Below are 20320 nucleotides of genomic sequence, written 5' to 3' on the forward strand. Positions count from 1 at the left end.
TGTATCTGAGGGCCTTTTTACACCCGGTCACTTCGTGTGTTTTCTCTGATCCGATAGCTATCTGATTTGTTAAAACTGTTCCGTTTACATTTACGTTCCGTTTACATCACCGGATACGTCTCGGCGGATCGGATATCAATCCGATCTTTCTACTCCCGCCCAAAATGCAAATATATTTGACCTCGTTTCCGGGGTAATTGAAACGGAACACGCTTTGGTGTACGCGGTTTTCAGAATGCGATCAAAAAGAAGACGAAAAAACTCGTTACGACGGTTATGCTAAAAAAATAACATTTACTTAACAGCGATGCACGACTCGTGAGTCAATTGTGAGTGACGTACTTCCATTTGGGAGGAGTATAGCACTGACGTATGTGGCTTGAACAACCACATTCATTTACACCTGTCCAGTTTCATCTGAAATGCGTCCCAGACCACCTCCTGAAGTGGTTTGAACCGTCGGATTTATATTCGTCTCCAAAACGTTTCGGATGGCATTTAGACCTGGTCTTTTTACCATCGGATAGCTATCTGATCACAGAAAACGCATGAAGTGACCAGGTGTAAAAAGCCCCTTAGATAAAGGCTTGAAACTCCTTAAGGTAGAGTTATTATTAGTATTATTATTAGTAGTAGTAGTAGTAGCACTAAATAAGTAATATTCACAAATTGTTTAATGAAATGTTAATTCTACTTAAATCTGTTAACTTTCTTATTTTATTTAAAAAAATTAAACTGAGCTGAGTCAAAAGAACACGTCACTAAATGCTGTCTTATTTCTCCAGCTTTCACAGCTGATTCTCTAAACAAGGTCTTAGGGCAATCCGTCCCCATAATTGTTCCGAACAGCTAAAAATCCCTTCTAATTTTACTCTTCTAAAACGTTTTTCGCTCCTATCTTTCTGGCCAACTGGCAACTTTTTATTCCGGTGCCGCACAACAATCCACATCATGGACTAAGACCAAACACCTGTCCAAGACACAGGTGGTTTCAGATCAGACCTGGAGTTCTGCCATTTAGGCTGCCAGGAAACATGGCTGCTTCAGAGTCCAAAGTAAGCATCAATGCCAAGAAAGCCATAAAAGCTCCCTAATGATGGTTTATTTACCCAAAATGTTGTTAGACAAATGATTTAAGCTGAGTTTGGCAGTCAAGCAGCAAATGTCCCCAAGAAGCAGAAATGCTTCTGACGATTGTTCGTTTTTTTCCCCAGCATTTCTTCCGATACCGATACAGAATATTAGATTGGATCCATGCCTACCTACAGTTCGAGCCCCATATGAACCGTGTATTTTCCTCGATGTCTGTCGATTTATGTTTATTCACATCTACTACACGGCTGACACGATGCTATAGAATGTCTGCATGCTGTAGCATTACAAATTCCCTTCACTGGAGGCCCAAACCTGTTCCAGCATGACGATGCCCTGTGCACAAAGTAAGCTCCATGAAGAAACGGTGTGGAGGTTAAAGTTGAAGTGGAAGAAGTCGAGTGCCCGGCACAGAACCCTGAGTCTGGCTCTATTCTGCTGAACATCTTCGGGATGAACTGCGATACTGTGCGGCAGATCAACTCGACACCACGTCAGTGCCTTCTCTCACTAATGCTCTTGTATCTGAAAGAAATCTCCACATCCCAACAGCCATGTTCCAAAACCTATTGGAAAGCCTTCCCAGAAGAGTGGAGCTTATCTGGGAAATCTGGAATGGGATGTTCGGCTAACACGTACCTGATTTTTTTTAATCGGCTATGTACTTGAACTACGGACAACGACAGTTTAATCTCATCTAAGTGATTCCAATTCTCTGAGCTTCACTGTGGACTTACAGGCATCTGATCCAACCCAAAATCATTATAGTATTATGTCACCTAAATGACTTAAGCTTATAATCATCATCTTTAAGCTTCAGGGTCCTGGTAAGAAATCGAAACATTACATTACAAACCACAGAAGCTGACTCGGTTTTACGGTCTGTGACAGCGAGCGACTCCAAGCCGACAGCTTCATCTGCTGCAGGCGAATGACCCCTAAACACGAAATGACCCCAGAGTGCTCAACCTGCCTTGAAAAACAGTTGATCAGGCATTTTTGCTTGGCTTGTGTCAGCAGTCCTTGAGGCCTCGAAGGCCAGCCGAAAGCAAAACGTTCCTGGTATCAGTTCTTGATGCACACCAGAGGCCTACTACAGATGGCGGGGTGCAGTTAACAGCCGTTGCTACTTAAGAGGAATACGGGGGATGGGTGGGGACATCTCCACCATGTAAAGACTTGTCTCCCTTGGCAAAACTTCCCCCTCCTTCCGAACAAACAACCTCCACAGCCAAGTCTTTTGCCATGCCGGATTTTGTGTGCAGAGGAGGAGGAAATATCTATACTTAGTAATAGATCTCGGCACGTCGGGGTTACACTTTGAAACAAGTACGGCACAAACACAACCACAGGCCAGAATACAACAAAATACTGAGATTTCGCTTACTTCCAAAAAGACTATCCACGGATGGGATAACATTTCCCGACCCACCTTTGTGGTCGTAACTGTAGTAATTACAATGAAGTTGCGTGGTCCATGTGATCTCTGTATAAAAAACACACTTTGCCTTTGATCGTGAGACGGTCACATGATCACGTCGTATACTGCCTGTTGTAGGAACCAAATAACTTGAGTAAAAGTCCACTGAAGTGTTCTAAATTCTGACTGGTACACAGTCGCTACTTGGGCTTAATTTGGATTTGTAAAGGAACTGATAGAGATTAGAGATAGACGAATAGAGATTTCAAGTGGGTGTTTTCTTCAGCGTATACGACGGGAATTAAAAGTCGTGACCTTAGTATTGTGAAAATTGAAGCAAAGTCAAGCCATCTTGATCTCCTAAACTCTGGGTTGAGGAACCCTTTCCAACATTTAAGTAGGAATTCTGACCGAGGCAGTGATTTCTTTGGTTCTTCTAGTCGGAGGTTGGAAAGGTTCATCTGAACGCAGCGTAAAGGCTCTGATATAATTAGAGAGAGAAAAAAAAAAAAAGACCTGAGTCAATGTCAAGGCTGGGTGGGCCGACACTTCCTGAGGTTGAAATCGCAGCTCAGAACTTTTCAGTGAGGATCATTAGCTTCAACAGGAGTTAATTGTCAACACAGGAAAAAGTGCCACACGTATCCACTTCCTTTCTAAGCATATGAAGCAGACATAGCCATGTGTCTGGGTGTCCTTTCCCCATATCTTTTACAAAAGTAATTAGGTCTCAGGCTACAGATGTGCTTGGTGAATTTTATGGCGGAGGCGTCGGACATCGAAACGCGGTCTGGCGGATCGACTACGGAGGTTTATCTTAAACAAAGTAAACAAATAGTAATGAATACTTTTCCTTTAAAGTAAGGAGACTTAGCTAGGATGTGTTCCTCTAAGTCTTTCCGCTACAGCGTACAGTGAGTAACTGTTCATACAAGCTGTTTAAAAGTAAACATAAAATGTTTTTTTTTAACTGTAACTTAAATAAAAGAATTTGTTTGGCTAACATGTCATCAGAGGAATCGCACCCTGTGAGTCTGCGTCTCTCCAAACAACTGTTCCCAAGAGCAGATGAGTGTCTCTTGCTGAGCTTTTGTTCCAGTCTTACTCAATCAGCTTCTCAAAGCACATAGACATCAAGTACATCAATACAACAGGCCCAACACACACACACACATGCAGACACACACACACCCCTCCCCACATCTATGTTTGTGTCACGTACTGCACTGAGCTCAGGCTTCCCAACACCCAACAGCTAAACACTTAAGGGTCTGTGGGGTAACACACTTGCTGCTTACCCCCACCACTACACACACACACACACACAACCCCCTTTATCACATTCAGCTGTCTAAGAGAAGCCCAAGGTGCAGCCCATGACGACGTGCAAGGCTTCTCGTCTATCTCGAACCCGGCATGTTCCTGCATCACAGTTACCAAAGCCCCCAAACAGCAGATTAGCACAAAACCGATATCAGTAAACTAAACCATGACTCCATCTCCAGTTTCACTCCCTGTTCTGCAAACTCCTGGAGAGCATGTTGTGTGTTTGCTGGAGACAGAGACAGGGAGCCATAGGGAGAGGAAACAATAGAGGCGGCTGAAACAAACCCTAAGGAGTGTGTGCCCCACCCCCCAACACACACACACACACACCCATGACCAACTCCCCATGTGAAGCCATCTGATGCATGTACTGCCTCCCTCACCTGTCAATCACGCCTGGGGGAGGGGAGTGAATAATTACAATGCAACTCTGTACGGCTGTAAACGAGTGTAAAGGTATTATATCTTCGTGAGTCGAGATCAAGCGAGTGTGTTTTCTTTACACTGAAAAAGATCTGTTTTTACATGTGGCTCATTTGATAGAGGTGGTGCGACTAAGCAAAAGAGGCATCCGGACATGTGCAGAAATTTATACAGCGGTGCGGTCGAATTCTCAAATCTGATTTGTCAGAACGCTGTAACGTGATAATAATGCGCTCCAGTTACGGTAACTTTAATAACAGCTCGTACACAAGGACGTGTTTCCTTGTTTCTTTATTGTAATCTATTAAAATGTGTTTTCTTGACACGGCTTCGTGTCAGCAGATATTTGTGTAAGATATACGGAAGGAGTGTCCGGTATCAGTGCTTTGTGTTTACCTGTTCCTCACCTATACCCCTTTTCCACCAAAAAGAACCGGGTGCTGGTTCAGAGCTAGTGCTGGTGCTGGTTCAAAGTTGGTTCCACTGGCGAACCTTCTAAGAACCGGTTTGCCTTTCCGTCGGCTAGAGAGCCGAGTCTGACGTCACTGTATACATGTCACGTTACACAGCAACGTTAGCGCAGCAGCGGCAAACACAAACACATCAACAATGGCGGATGTTGCTTTACTGTTAATGCTCATGGCTTTGTGAACCTACATTAACACCCAAACACGGAGAATCCAACATGTACGTGCAGCTCCATGTAATCTGTATAAACAGAGGTTGTAATGGAGAAAGTACATAACATTATTTTATCAACACAGAAAAAAGTTAGCCTTAGCATGTAGCTACCTACTATCATGTGTGCTGATAGCAGATCATATTGCGGTAAACTAAAAGTGTATTAAACATTGGTATATTATCAAATGCGCTAACAGTAGCCCCGCCCACAGCCCCTGACGCAAGTGGTTCTTAAGTCTAGACCAGCAACGTTTTGGTGCTACTTAAGAACCACTTTTCCTGGTCCAGAGCCGATGCTTTGGCTGTCAAAAAAGAAAGAATTGGTTCTAAATTAGGCTCCGAACCAGCACTCAAATTGCCTCGGTGGAAAAGGGGTATTAGTGACATTAGTGACAAGCGGATGCAAGCGAGGGAACAACCTTTGCTGAAATGTAAGCGAAAACTGAAACTAGCTTGTTTCTGTTTTGCTGAACATCCGAATAGAATAAGAACGACGAAGTAAACCGATTCAACAGAACAACTCGTGTCTGAGCACAGGAAACTTGGCTCATCTGATTTTCTCGTTCAATGCCTTGTGATCACACAAACAGTCAGCAAGAAAGGAGTTGAAGGTGTCTTGCTTCATCCAGTACAGGAAGTCACGGCATCACGAGGCAGCTATGAAACAATACAGTCTCCTTCTTCCACATACGCGAGTTGTCAGATACTGATGATTGGCTTGAGTTGCTTTGATTGTTGTGAGAGCAAGTACGACACCGATCCCATCCTGATAGCGCGGTCAGATGAACCCCTGGCCTCGGATGGTTCCGGCGTCGTCTGGATTCAACTCGATAATAGCGAGAACATTTTTCTGTCGTTTGGAAAACTTTAGAAGAAAATGTAACCGTTCTCTTCCTGGTCGCTGTGCATGCTTATTATTAAACAAAACTACAATCTCACTACGCCGCGATGTAAAAGACAGTCAGACGTTCCCGTGAAATTTCACTGAAAGCATTCCGGAAGTAACAGATAATAATTCAGATCGTCGTGTACTTCCAGCGAAAGATAAGACGTTTGCGTGACGTCTTGTCTTGTTTTCGAATGAAAATATAATGTAAGCAATTCGAGTAAGAAAGAAACTGGAGACACAGACCCTTTACTTTCAGCTCAATCCACCTGCTTCACACACACACACACACACACACACACACACACACACACACACACAAAACTGCTGCTCTGCCAGACTACAGACAAAATCTCTTATTACAATCAGGCCGTGGAGAGGCTGGAAGAAAAGAAGGCCCAGATGAACTGCAGCACCCAGGCAGGAGCACCTCCACCCTCCAGGGGGAGAAAGGCAAAGAAAGAAAGAGCCACCATCTGTGACTTAGTCATGGTGATGCCAACAGGGACAGAGCTGGAGCAGCAGCAGTGTGTGAGAAGCATCGTGAATGAGGGCCTATTCAGCACATGCAGAAAGCACACCCACACACCCACCCACACGTACACACACACACACACACACGCTAACACTCCTGACACACTGTTCACGAGAGCACGGGGCAATAAAGGGTGCTCTCCAGACAGTCAGGAGAAAAAAAAAATGACCTAGATGAACGTATCTGATAGCGTCTTATAAACGTCTTCCGACATCAGGTTTGCAAAGACGATCAAAAACGAGAGCTGGATGTTTTTAAGGTGTTAAACGTGCGACAGTCCAGTTCGCGTTCTTACTTGTACTGAATCTTGCAAATGATGTAGAACATGATACCAAAATAAAGGTAAGGTTTAAACCTCGGGATAAATGTTTATAGTGGATGAGAAAACCCGTATGGAAAACTGACACCCGGTCAAAAACGGCTGTTTGTGTTTTTTCTCTTATGCCCCTTTTCCACCAAAAAGAAGCTAGCGCTGGTGCTGGTTCAAAGTTGGTTCCACTGGCGAACACAAACACAACAACAATGGCGGATGTTGCTTTACTGTTAATGCTCATGGCTTTGTGAACCTACATTGGCATCCAAATGCGGCGAATCCAACGTGTACGTGCAGCTCCATGTAATCTGTATAAACGGAGGTTATAATCGAGAAAGTACATAACGTTATTTTATCATTAACACAGAAAAAAAGTTAGCCTTAGCATGTAGCTACTTACTATCGTGTGCTGATAACAGATCATATTGCGGTAAAGTAAGTGTGTATTAAACATTAGTATACTTAAGGTACATTATCAAATGCGCTAACAGTAGCCCCGCCCACAGCCCCTGACGCAAGCGGTTCTTAAGTCTAAACCAGCAACGTTTTGGTGCTACTTAAGAACCACTTTTCCTGGTTCAGAGCCGGTGCTTTGGCTGCCGAAAAAAAAGAACTGATTCTAAATCAGGCTCCGAACCAGCACTCAAACGGCCTCGGTGGAAAAGGGGCATTAGAGTGAGAGAGCAACAGAAAGCCAAACAAAGCTTGGAAAGGAAGTAGCAGAGATCGCTGGTGTCTCAGGAGCGTGTTTGTAGCTAGTACGGTTAGCATGTGCGGATAATTTGTTAAAAAGTCGATACGAAGTGTGGCGCATAAAATGTAAATCAAACAAACGTGTTTTCCACTTGATTAGCATGCAACGTGTTGACAAAGTTAGAAGGTAGCTAGTGCGCCAACTATGGGCTCTGCTAACGACCCTGACTCACTGAAGACTCGATTACCGGCAAAAAATACGACACAAGCATTTTTTTCCCTAATCGGAGACACTTCAGCTTCAAATCTGACGTCATTTACAGTAAGGGATCGTAGTGAGCATGGCTGCTCCCTGCTTTTTTTGTGGTGCATTGTGGGATTTTTATAGGGAATGAGATCATGTTCCTGTTCGCTGTTAGGATTTCTGGCGTGATGGTGATGTGATGTAAGGAGGCTCAGAGCTCCTTGACAGGTGGTGCACTGTGCCCCTGTGATTCGACACAGAATGACCAAATGTCTTTAATGAGCACTTTCACAATAACCGATGTGATCGCTAAAGAGAAGTGATAATTAGGGCTCTTTAGGCGACCTCAATTATCCACAGATCCAGGTAGAAAAGTCAGTAATGACGGGCGTAAATGAGCTACAGCTTGACAAGCGAAAGTCTGAAGAGTGTGCTGAGGGAATCGCGTCGCCTAATCTCGTTCGCAGATGTGCGCTGGTGTGTAGGTAATTAACGTGGTAGATGATTATGATGATGGACTAATAAAGGCTTGGAAAATGGTTAGACGTCAAAGAAGTCAAAGATAACTCCAAATGGAATGGTGATTTTATTAGGACGGGTTCATTTTGACAAGAGGTCAACATGGATCAAGTGGGCGTGGCACATGGGCGTGGGCTCGTAGCTTTGCTTCTCACATCTTCACACCATCCTGTTGTGCTCGAGTTCCACCAAAGTCTAAAAACATTGGTGTCTTTTTACATCCCTGAAAGACGGGAGGGCGGGTTTTAGCCCCGCTAGCCCCTTTACACCACTGGCCCTGATTAAGACATAACGAAAATGTCAGGCGACAAAACCAACTCCATTGTGCCAAAGAACAGGGTAAACTTCCTGGCAAGGGGGGTGTGTACAGTCCGGTATGATACGCTACCGTATTCTGGAGCATTCGAGGTCTTTTCAGGGAAGTTTTTTTTTCCTTTCCCCCCAGTTTTTGAAGTCTCCCCTCCTTACAGCTGAGAGCCCCTGTCCTGGGGGGGAGATTTTAGGGCTCGTTTCACAGCTACAGTGCTGGGAAATCAAGCGTGTTCAGCTCAGACAAAGAGCGAGGAGATAGCCTGGGCGATCAGGGCCTCTTCCTGCCGAGCTACTGTCTCCCGCGAGCAGAGATGCGGAGAGTGACGGTGAAGTGTAACCAGGGAACAATGTGACAGGAGCCATTTTATTGGGCCTCCAGGAAACGGGATTACTGTGTTTAGAAAACACAGCGAGTCCAGTTCCAGTGCACGAATGCTCCGACAGTGCGAGTATCGATCGTCTGTTTTGCTGAGCAAGACTTTCTTATGCCACGGACGAGAACGGTGTGAAGCAAATCGTCACGTTTCCGTTCTTCCGTTCAGGTGTACGTTATAGATCCGATCGGATTACGTAAGCATTGTGTAATTGGACAATATGAAACCGAAATAAAAGTTGAAAATAAGAATAAAAAAATAAGTATTTTAATGAGATCATTTTCGTATAAAACGACTCATACAATGCTGTACTCCTAAATTTAAACTCTTACTTTTATACAGTATGAGCTATTGTTCTTCAATGACTGAAAATGCTATCTGTCGTATGAGAGGAATGAAATGCTTCAGGACATGACGTTACAGGAACATTAGCTGACTTGGAACGAAGCGATCTCGAGCTCAACGCCGGAAAACACTTGAACGTAAATGTCCATGATCTTGCATTAAGGTCTTGCATTGCATTAGCTATGTTTATAAATGAGCCAGCTAACAATTAATGACTTTCTTTGTAATCTTCTAAAAGCTGAAAGAATAATCGCTGAATTAACAAAAAAAAAGCAGACCAGATTATTTTAACGTCTGGGAAAAGTGAAAGATTCTGATTATTCTTACATACCTGGACTTCCATAATCTATAGCTCGCTCATAGAAGTAGTTATTCTGCAATCTAGAATTTTAGATAAAACCTCAGTCTTTTCCTGAAGTCTGGTCTATGGAGGTTACCGCTATCAGGAAGTGGTCAGATGTATCAGTTAATCAAAATTCAAGCAAGCTTCCTCCATCAACACACACACACACACACAGAATCCTCTTACACGTGGATCTACTCTACCTCGACCATGAAGCAGTGAAAGAACAACAACAACCCACGTGGCTACCTCGTATTTTTCGAAATTTAGACGAGAATAAAGTGATAATTTCGCGTCTGTCCTTGAGGAGGCACGTCCAGAGCCACTTACGTTTTTATCTCGTTTTATACAACTGAGCAATTGCGCTTTAAGGGCCTGGGACTTGATCTCACAAGCTTCTGATGAGTAGTCTAAAGCACCTTAACCGCCACATCCCCCAACAACAAGACATTTACAATGTACCAGGAAAGGTGAAAATTTCTTCTGAATATCCTTTCTTGACCTTTCAGTCAGGAGTTCAGAGCCTATTATCGAGGTCGAGCAATTATTCAAATATAGAACACAATTTATAAGCTTCTCTGAAAGAATATTTTTAACCACCAAAGCCACGTACCACGCATTGAAACCCAATTTGCAACTAGCTGCGAATTGGTCGTTAACTCATCACACCGTCCTAGAAGACATTATCGTTAAAATAAAATATATATATATATATTTTCCAATCTAGGATTTGTTTATTCCAGAGCACTTCTGAATTCTCCAATCTGCCCATATAACCTCCAGGGAATTCTGTGAAGAGATTGCCGTTGAGGGAAGGAGTCTCCAGTGTCAGTGTTTTGTAGCAGTTATGTTTTCAGGATGGACGGCTTTCTGGTTTCTCTGTGACAAATTTTATAGCTGCTGTAACGTAAGTGACAATAGGGACTAATGTTCCACAATTTTACATTACAATAAATGGATAAAGAGTAAATTTTCACTTATTATGACTACTGTAGGCAAATTGCTACGGTGTAAATGGAATAAACACTAAACAAAGAACCAGGATACAGTGCAATATCCCATATTTGACTACCTTACTATAGCAGCATGTCTCAAAACATTTTATTCCTTAAATAATGTTCAGCCCCAAATATAAACGCTATACGGTGCCATATGTCCCTGAAACCATTTATTTTACATACAAATGGTAATTTCCCCATTTGATGTTGAGTGGATAAGGACACAGGGTAAGGACAGTGTATAAAGAGGCTCAGCGGGTAAGGACGCTGGGCGGGTGAGGACGGCGGGTAAGGACACTGGGCGGGTGAGGGCGGCGGGCAAGGACGCTGGGCGAGTGAGGGCGGCGGGCAAGGACGCTGGGCGAGTGAGGGTGGCGTGTAAGGACGCTGGGCGGGTGAGGGCGGCGTGTAAGGACGCTGGGCGAGTGAGGGTGGCGGGTAAGGACGCTGGGCGAGTGAGGACGGCGGGTAAGGACGCTGGGCGAGTGAGGACGGCGGGTAAGGACGCTGGCCGAGTGAGGACGGCGGGAAAGGACGCTGGCCGAGTGAGGACGGCGGGTAAGGACGCTGGGCGAGTGAGGACGGCGGGTAAGGACGCTGGGCGAGTGAGGATCAAATCAAATCAAATTTTATTTGTCACATACACATACATACAGAGTCCGACATGCAGTGAAATGCTTTTTACTTCTGTCCAATATTCAAGCAAAAAGTTTTGCAATAGGGACTATTGGGTGAAGACCGAGGGTGAGGACAGTGGGCAAGGATGCTGGGTGGGCAAGGACAGTAGGCAGGTGAGGACAATAGGTGGGGACAGTGGGTGAGGACATTGGATGCTGATCAAACACGTGGCTCATATCTGGATCCTGCTTTGTGTCTGTTAAAGCAGTCTCTGGTTATCAGTATGTGCTGAAATCAAAGTCCTGCTCTGTCTGCCTTCTAACAGACACTTCAGATATTTTTCAAGAGTAAAACCACACACACAAAAACTATGGTTTAATCACACAACGCACACATACATACACACACACACACACACACACACACACACAGCTCAAAGAATCAACACTAAATCTAGAACACGACTAAGCAGCAGAGCCGAGCGTTCGAAAACACACACAGCAGTGAAAACACACACAGCAAAATAAGCAAACACATCAAATCCATGCAATGAAAATCTACTCGCTCGTATGTTATGCCTTTATTTCTAAACGCTTCAAAGTGTGTTCCAGGTTTCAAATCAAAGACAATAAACAGGTGTAGAAATTAAAACAACATTTCGTGGCACGACTCACTCCGAACTCGCTTCTTAAAAAAATAAGCAAATTATTCAAAATCTAAACTTTCTACACTGCATCACTAGGACACTGAATGTGAAATCTTGAAAGCCTTGGAGTACAGTTTCAGTTCGCCACCTAACTACACTACAAAAGGCAATAAAATACAGGGTTATGTAACACGCCACATTTCCCATTTCACACCGCTGCCCTTGCCATCGATAAACCGAGCCTTATGTTGCGCTTTAAAAAAAAATACGCAACTTCCATGAAGCTTGTTTACACTTCCTTTAAACCAGTACAACTAGTATCTTAAACAAGCTTTCCTTTCCAGAAAAACCTGTAATCGTGGCACAAGATCAAAAAGGGTTTAACGCTGCCTCCTCAGAGACTTCTTATTTCCTTTTACTGGTTATGTATAAGCTGGACTATCTATAAAGCACGCTGCAGCCCTCATTAACAGGCAGCACCTCCTAATTCAATGGCGGGATTACCGGCGTTATGTCCAGTGACATGAAAAGACCCTTAACGACGATAAATGACCTGCACTTGACATCTTAATCAAGGCGCTCAGAATAGACTTCTCGCAACAGGAACTAAGCTGATAGGTTACAGGAAGGACAGCTGGACGGGATTTAGGTAGCGGTTGGTGCGTGATCAGGACTTACAATTGTTACTGAGACAAAATCCACAGAATACACGTTTTTCCGTGAACGTCACACGACGTTTTTTTCCGATGACAGAGAGCGAGTTAACAACCACCGGAGATCTCACACTGTAACGTTAAAGCGGATTAGCGACTAGCTGCAAACTGGTGGGTTTTTAGTTAAATAAAGAAAGGAAAACGATGCTTGTTTGCAGTTTCGTATATCGAGATATTTCGCTTGTTTTTTTTACGGTTTGTTCACATTGAGGGGAAAACGTGTACATAATTTCACACGACTGCTTTTACATGAAGTTAAATTCTATTTTCACAGTAATTCTATTCTTGGTCTATTTTTATTCTATATGATTCTATTCTCAAAATAAATTGTGATTGTGACAAAAAAATTTTTTTTATTTAAATTTTGTGCTTTAGGATCCAGAGAAATGCGTAGATTGAGTTTGTTTAAGAATAACACACCGATATCTAATAATGACCGTCATTATGAGGTAAACATTGTGTTAAAAAAATACTTCGTCGCTGTCGGGCGGAATCCTCGTATCTCCAAAACCGTTATTTTTCAGGAAATTAAAAAAACGCCGTACCTTATCTGCAGTGCACAGGGTTTAGTCCGCGTTGCAGTGGATTGTCTTGCGCTAAATTCCTGTCCTCAGACGAGCACCAGAACTAGCGGGGGTCAAGATTTTTTTTTCTTTGAGCCCAGTGTTTTGAAGACATTTACCTCAGAAAGACGTGTTGATTCGTTGCGACTCTTCTTGAGGAGAAATATGCCGTGAAGCTCTCCCACGGAGTGAGGAAGAGGTGGACAGTTGAAGTGTCCAATGGAGTTATGAGATTTGCGCTCAAGCTATTTTCAAGACTTTAGATTTGTTAATAACTTGTAAACAATTACAGACCCATGTGGGGACTGACCAATAGCATCGATATGTGAAAAAATATGAAATTGACCAAATTTGGACATACGAGGTTTCCGCCCGACAGCGACGATTTGCTTCACTGTAAACTTAAAGGACAATCGGAATTTGAACGGTATAACGTGCGGTTAAAGTGCACACGCGAGCCAACGTTCAGGAACGCTTGCACATTTTACATACTATACATCTCTGTATAAACTCCAAAATTCAGCAACGTTTCACATCTTTGCTTCACAGTCTTTATTCACGTCCTATAAAACACCACAGATATTTCAAGATCACTTCCCTAACTCTGACGTTGTTTGCATTAAGCAGAGTATTAAGTGTAAATGCTATTTTTTTTTAGTCTGGGAGGCCTTCAGAGATCCGTTCCTCAAGACCCAGAGTTGTTTTTGAGTCACGGTTCAGGAAGGATTCTACTAACGTGAAACAAAGTAAACCGAAGCGAAGATGAATTAAACAAGCCCTGACTCTGAGAAAACACCCTGAATCTCTCTTTAGTATCTTTTTCAGTTCCCATCTCAAAACCACAACTAGTTTCTGATCCCGAAACAATCCCAAAGGTTGCCAAGGAAACATTCTTAACCTTCTCATTGGTCTGGTTTGTTTGATAATGATGATGCATGTAATCAAATTAAACCATTTTGGCTCTGAGATCAAAGTTTGCTGAAACAGTGTGTTTTTAAACCCAGCTTCTTTACCCATGTATTGTGCTATGAGATACTTGTTTCACGCTGCTCTGGCAGCCTGCTTTTTGGTTTTTTTTTTATCTATTCACCTTTAGTCAGCACTTCTGCCGCCTGTCAGAAACGTCATATTTACGAGCCTGGATGTCACAACGACGTCGTAATTACAGCTCGGGCAGTCATGTTTTTAACAAAATATACGTGAATAACAAAAGTCATGGCAGCCAGCGATATAAACATGATGGTTACCTGTATGTCAATTACACCGGTCCACCATAGTATGACATCGCACACACACTCATTCACACCTAGAGTCAAATGTAGTCACTAATCCCTATACGAGAATGTTTTGGGAAGATGGTGAAAACCTGGAGGAAAACACACAACCACTGGGAGAACTCAGGAAACTCCACACAGACAGCAACCCAGGATCGAACAAGAGACTAGCTGTAACAAGACGTACGCTTATCTCTTATCTGATTTGATCCAACACAAAGATCCAATGAAAGACAGGATTGTGTGGATTGTTTTGTGATCGCTGGCCAAGGACGAGTCCCGACATCTTCATCCGACCCGAAAGCGCACGACACAGAAAGGATGATGCTCTGGCTGTAAAATTTATCACCAAAACACTACAAACTACAACGTCAGTCTGCTTTGTCCTTGAAGGAGTGTTCCTGACACACGAATCGGCATGTGACGTGTAAAGCTTCATTCAATGCTCTCTTTTTAACAACAAAGAGATGCCAAGTGTGTTTCACACCTCTGTTGTGGGAAAGGAAGGAAAGAATAAAAGTAGGGGGTCGAGCGACGCATCCAAGACGTGTAAACTTCTAAATAACAAAACTCCTAGCACTTGCTTAAATTGCAAAATTTCCTATAAACGAGTCAGATTTAGGCCGAAATCACCCGGTCCTCTCTAAAAGACTCGTGAACAATAAAGCCTGGCTGATGACTAACAATAAACTCATCCTGAACTTGGCTTTAAACCTGTTAGAATAAAAAAGGGAAGTGACTCGACAAGCTAAAGACTGAAAAAAAATATATATATATATATATATATATATATATATATATTTAAAAAAAGATTTAAAAGCAAACAACTTTATTAAAACAACACGTAAGTGTCCTGGCACCTACAAAGCTTTATAAATGTGATTATTATTATTATTATTGTTATTATTATTATTATTATTATTGTGATTGTCATCATCCAGAAAGAATAAGGTTTGAAATCTAGTTTGAAAAGAATGTGATCAGATAAACAAACAAACAAACAAACAAACAAAAACAAGCACCAAAAAAAGAAGTTCAAACCCTGTAAACACTTTCCATTTAACAATAAGACTTTAAAGCACCAAACAACAACAAGGGCTTTAACAAATAGCAGTGACGTCACTGCTTTGAATGTTCGTTAGGCTAAAGCTAAGTTTGGTTTGGTTTTGTTTTGTCGACAAATAAAGTGACAAAAACGACACCAAGGAAGGACCTTCTGCTCTCATACGTACCCCCCGAACCTTAACTTCTCGTTTAAACGCACGAATTGTAAACACGACCCCGGATTTAAGAGTTTAGAGACAGAAAAAAGCTAAATAGAGCAACGTAGGGTTTGTTTAAGGCTTAGGTGCGCGCGAGACAATCGTTACGACAGTCCGGTCGCTTTCAGGCTGTTTTAAAAAGAACTTTGAGATTTATGGAAGTTGTTTAGTTTAGATTTGTTAAGAAAGATTTTACCTCGATTTCAAAGTCAGGTAAGTTGAACGCCGTCCTGAAGAGTGAGCAGAAGTGTGCGACGGCAGGGACTTCCCACCAAGACTGGATCTCCTGCACAGAAACTCGACAGAATCTCTGGGACATCTTTTTACTCCGAAAATACACCGCGGTATCTCTCACATTAAGTGTCGTGCGTCCCAAGCCGTAATAACGCGTCGTTTCGTCGTGCCATAGAACTTTGTTTAGCTGAACAGTAACACTTGCTCGGTTGCCATCGCGACCCGGTGGACTTCAGCACTCGGATCTGCTTCAATCACGATTTCACAACAAGGCGAACAGATGGGGGGCTGGAACGTACCATCGTGAACACACACGCGGGGGGGTCGCGTACCAAAACAAAGTGTACGCGAGGTCGAACGGATGTGATTTCGACCGAATAATCGTTACGACGTGATAAAAACGGACGCGTTGGTGACACGCAAGATCGCAGCCGAGAGGAAATCTCTTAAATAACGTGGAATCGTTTTTTTTGGTTTAAGGTCGAACCCGCCCGCGCGTTCAGATGGCGCGAGCTGATTTTAAAGGGAAACGCACGAGCCGTTCGGAGTCGAGGTGCGCGCGTGACGGTTTGTGGAATTAGAACAGATGAACAGCGCGCTCGTGTTTTATCGGGTCTTATTGACGTCCACACAGCTGCATTTATTTATTTATTTATTTATTTATGATATTAACCAAAATGCCTCGCCGTCTATCAGTCAGAATAATCACTGAGCATCGTTTACAAAAAATTAAAAAACAGTTAAAACAGAACAGATTATAATTATAATATATTTAAAGAGCGAGATCAGTCTTTACTCCAGTTACAGCAAGAGATAAGACATGAGGAATTAACCACGACATGTAATGAGAGCGTTAGAATGAGCTTTTAATCATATGAATTAGCGCCACCTGTCGGTAAGGCTATGCACTATTATACACTATAAAACGACTATTATACACTATAACACGACTATTATACGCTATTCTACACTATTATACACTATAACACGACTATTCTACACTATTATACACTATAACACGACTATTATACACTATAAAACGACTATTCTACACTATTATACACTATTACACACTATAACACGACTATTCTACACTATTATACACTATAACACGACTTTTCTACACTATTATACACTATAATGACTATTATACACTATAACACGACTATACATTATAAAACGACTATTATACACTATTATACACTAGTACACACTAGTATACACTATTATACACTATAGAACGACTATTATACACTATTATACGCTATTATACACTATAACACGACTATTCTACACTATTATACACTATTACACACTATAACACGACTATTCTACACTATTCTACACTATAACGACTATTATACACTATTCTACACTATTATACACTATAACACGACTATACATTATAAAACGACTATTATACACTATTATACACTAGTACACACTAGTATACACTAGTATACACTATTATACACTATAAAACGACTATTATACACTATTATACGCTATTATACACTATAGCACGATTATTATACACTATTATACACTATAATACAACTATTATACACTATAACACAACTATTATACACTATAATACAACTATTATACACTATTATATGATCTCTTTTCATAAGGGGTGCCAATAATTTATCATTTTTGGTTGACTATATGTTGACTATATGATGACTACGTAAACAAGTTCACTTTAATTGTTTTTTGCATTGTAAATCTCACCTATAAATGTTATGATGACTGTCTGTGGTTACCAAAAAAGTGTAATCACTTACACAATGACGTTATATAAATATATATAAACCACTACAGGATGTGCTGTTATAGGAAAAGACCAACTGGGTTGGGGTGGAAACAGTGACTCTGTGTAAGTGCTATATGACAAAACGTAGTCATTTTTATGTAACATTATGAGTCTAGTCTGTTTTTGTTGGAACTGAACAAAATGTTCGTTTGGTGCGATTTTTATGAGCTGAAATTCTTGTCCATGTTAAACATGTGACCCAGACAACCCAGATGTGCTAGAGATGAAATTGCAAAACCATGGGGTATCTATTTTAAATACCAAAAACAAAACTAGATTTGTAAAGTTCGTCGTGACAAACTTTGATGTTGGCAAGTATGCTGGGGTGCCAATACTTTTAGAAGCGGGTGGGTTCAAGCACGTGACGTCATCCGAATACTCGTGATGCATTCCCCGAATTCCCCTCATTGTGCTGGGTGTTTTTATATATCACATGTCCATTTTGTGGTGGTAATTTTAGATTTTGCTTATTTAGGGGGTGGGGCTGCACGTGAGATTACGTGACGTCATCAGAATACACGTGACGCAGTTTCCCTCATTGTGCTGAGTGTTTTGATGTGTCACATGTCCATTTTGTGGTAATTTTAGATTTTGCTTAATGGTGGGGGGCTCATGTCACCCGAATACACGTGACACTATCCTCCTTATTGATTTTGCTTATTTTGGGGGCGGGGCTGCGGGAAAACACCAGTTTTGTCCAGAGTAACAGCCTAAAGAACCTGGCGGAGTTTAGTGTAGATAGCTCAAAAGCTCGGCCGGGTTATGAACCTCCAAAGTTTATAATAGGTTTCTATTGCAAAAAAAAGGCCACTTTGGGACCCAGTACCATGAGTACCGGTATCTGTATTAGAAAAGTAATGGCAACAAACTTTAGACCAGGTTCTACGACATAACCGATTTTGGTGCATGTGTCTCTAGTAGAAGTTCCTCTTGAAAAATTAATTAATAATAATTCAAATTGGGGGGCACAGTGGCTTAGTGGTTAGCACGTTCGCCTCACACCTCCAGGGTTGGGGGTTCGATTCCCGCCTCCGCCTTGTGTGTGGAGTTTGCATGTTCTCCCCGTGCCTCGGGGGTTTCCTCCGGGTACTCCGGTTTCCTCCCCCGGTCCAAAGACATGCATGGTAGGTTGATTGGCATCTCTGGAAAATTGTCCGTAGTGTGTGATTGTGTGAGTGAATGAGAGTGTGTGTGCCCTGTGTAAGAGCCAACATACTGTTTTGCTTTATAAGCTTATTAATAATAATAAGTATAACATAATAATTATTAAATATAATAATATCAAGTGAACATATATTGCAAATATATAGATTTAACAAGTATTTCTTATTATTCGAGAAGACTACAGGTAACCAAATGAAAGACTATTGGCGAAGACGTAAGTTTCATTGGCGAATAATATTGCTTCCTTTATTCTAATGACAACTGCATGAAATGAACAAAATTATCTGCCAATAGAAAGAGACTATTTCCTATTTGATGGTTTGTATGTTTTGTTTTGTTTTTATAATGAAGTAATAGATAATATTACAACTATTTATATTCTAATTATACAAATATCCATAAGTAGATTTTTTTGACTTGATCCAAGATATTTTATATTATATAATAGTATTATATATATAGTTTTGTATAAAAAGAAATTGTTAAACATTGCAATTTATATGGAAAATATGACTGATAATAGAATTATTTTTTTAAAAATGAGGTCATTATTTATCACATAGTTGTTTGACTCCTTTTTAAAACCCAATAATAACCGAAATCGCCTAAACAACCCTGATCAAAAGTTTACATGTCCTTGAATGTTTGGCTGCATTATAAACACAGGTTGACACACAGAGGTTTAAATGGCCATTAAAGGGAAGTTTTCACACCTGTAGCTCATTGTAATTGTAAATAGTTTCTGTGCATAAATAGTCAAGTCAAGTCAAGAAGCTTTTATTGTCATTTCAACCATATATGGCTGTTGCAGTACACAGTGAAATGAGACAGCATTTCTCCAGGATCAAGGTGCTACATAAAACAAAGGCAGAGCTAAGGACTTAGTAAGTTAGTCCTAGATACATAAAGTGCATCTGTGCAACCTTGTGCAAACTGTGCAGGACAAGACAAGACAAAAGACAATACACAAAAGACAATACACAAAAGCAGCACATATCAGTGTAAATACTGTATGTACAAACAATATTACATGTGCAGAAATACTGGAATGAACACATTAGAATTATAGCAGCAGTTACCTGAGGTATTGTAAAGTATTGTGCAAAACAGCAATCGACTGAAATGTGAGACAGCATGTGCAAAGTGCAAAAGAGACAGTGAGTTTCTCAACCCATGAGGTGATGCACTGACTTGACTGGATACTGCACAATGGGGAAGACAAATGAACTGCCATTGAACCTGCGTAACAAGGTAGTTAAACCATGGGACGCTTTCAGATGTTCCAACATGACAATGATCCAAAGCACAATGGCAAGGTTGACCCTCCAATGGCTAGAGCAGAAAAAGGTGAAGGTTCTGTAGCCAATATCATTCAGCCACTTTGGGGAGATCTCAAACGTGCAGTTTGTGCAAGAAAACAGGAACTGGAGGCATTTTGCCAAGAAGCTTCACCACCTGAGAGAATTAAGGACCTCATGCACAATAATTACAAAAGTCTGCATGCCATCATAGATGCTAAAGGGGGC

The 20320-nt window shown here is 41.6% G+C and overlaps 1 protein-coding gene across 1 annotated transcript in view; it reads right to left on the bottom strand.

Annotated features, from left to right (window-relative positions):
- The window catches only part of LOC132855483 (chromatin remodeling regulator CECR2), a 37627-nt gene extending 21478 nt beyond the window's left edge, over positions 1-16149 (bottom strand). Inside the window, exon 1 of the mRNA XM_060884448.1 lies at positions 15777-16149. Within this exon, the coding sequence (XP_060740431.1) occupies positions 15777-15899 (123 nt within the window). The 5' untranslated portion in view covers positions 15900-16149. The remainder of the gene's footprint in view (positions 1-15776) is intronic.
- Positions 16150-20320: the final 4171 nt, after the last annotated feature.

Source organism: Tachysurus vachellii, chromosome 13 (genome assembly GCF_030014155.1).
Source record: "Tachysurus vachellii isolate PV-2020 chromosome 13, HZAU_Pvac_v1, whole genome shotgun sequence".
In the NCBI taxonomy this organism is placed as follows: Eukaryota; Metazoa; Chordata; class Actinopteri; order Siluriformes; family Bagridae; genus Tachysurus; species Tachysurus vachellii.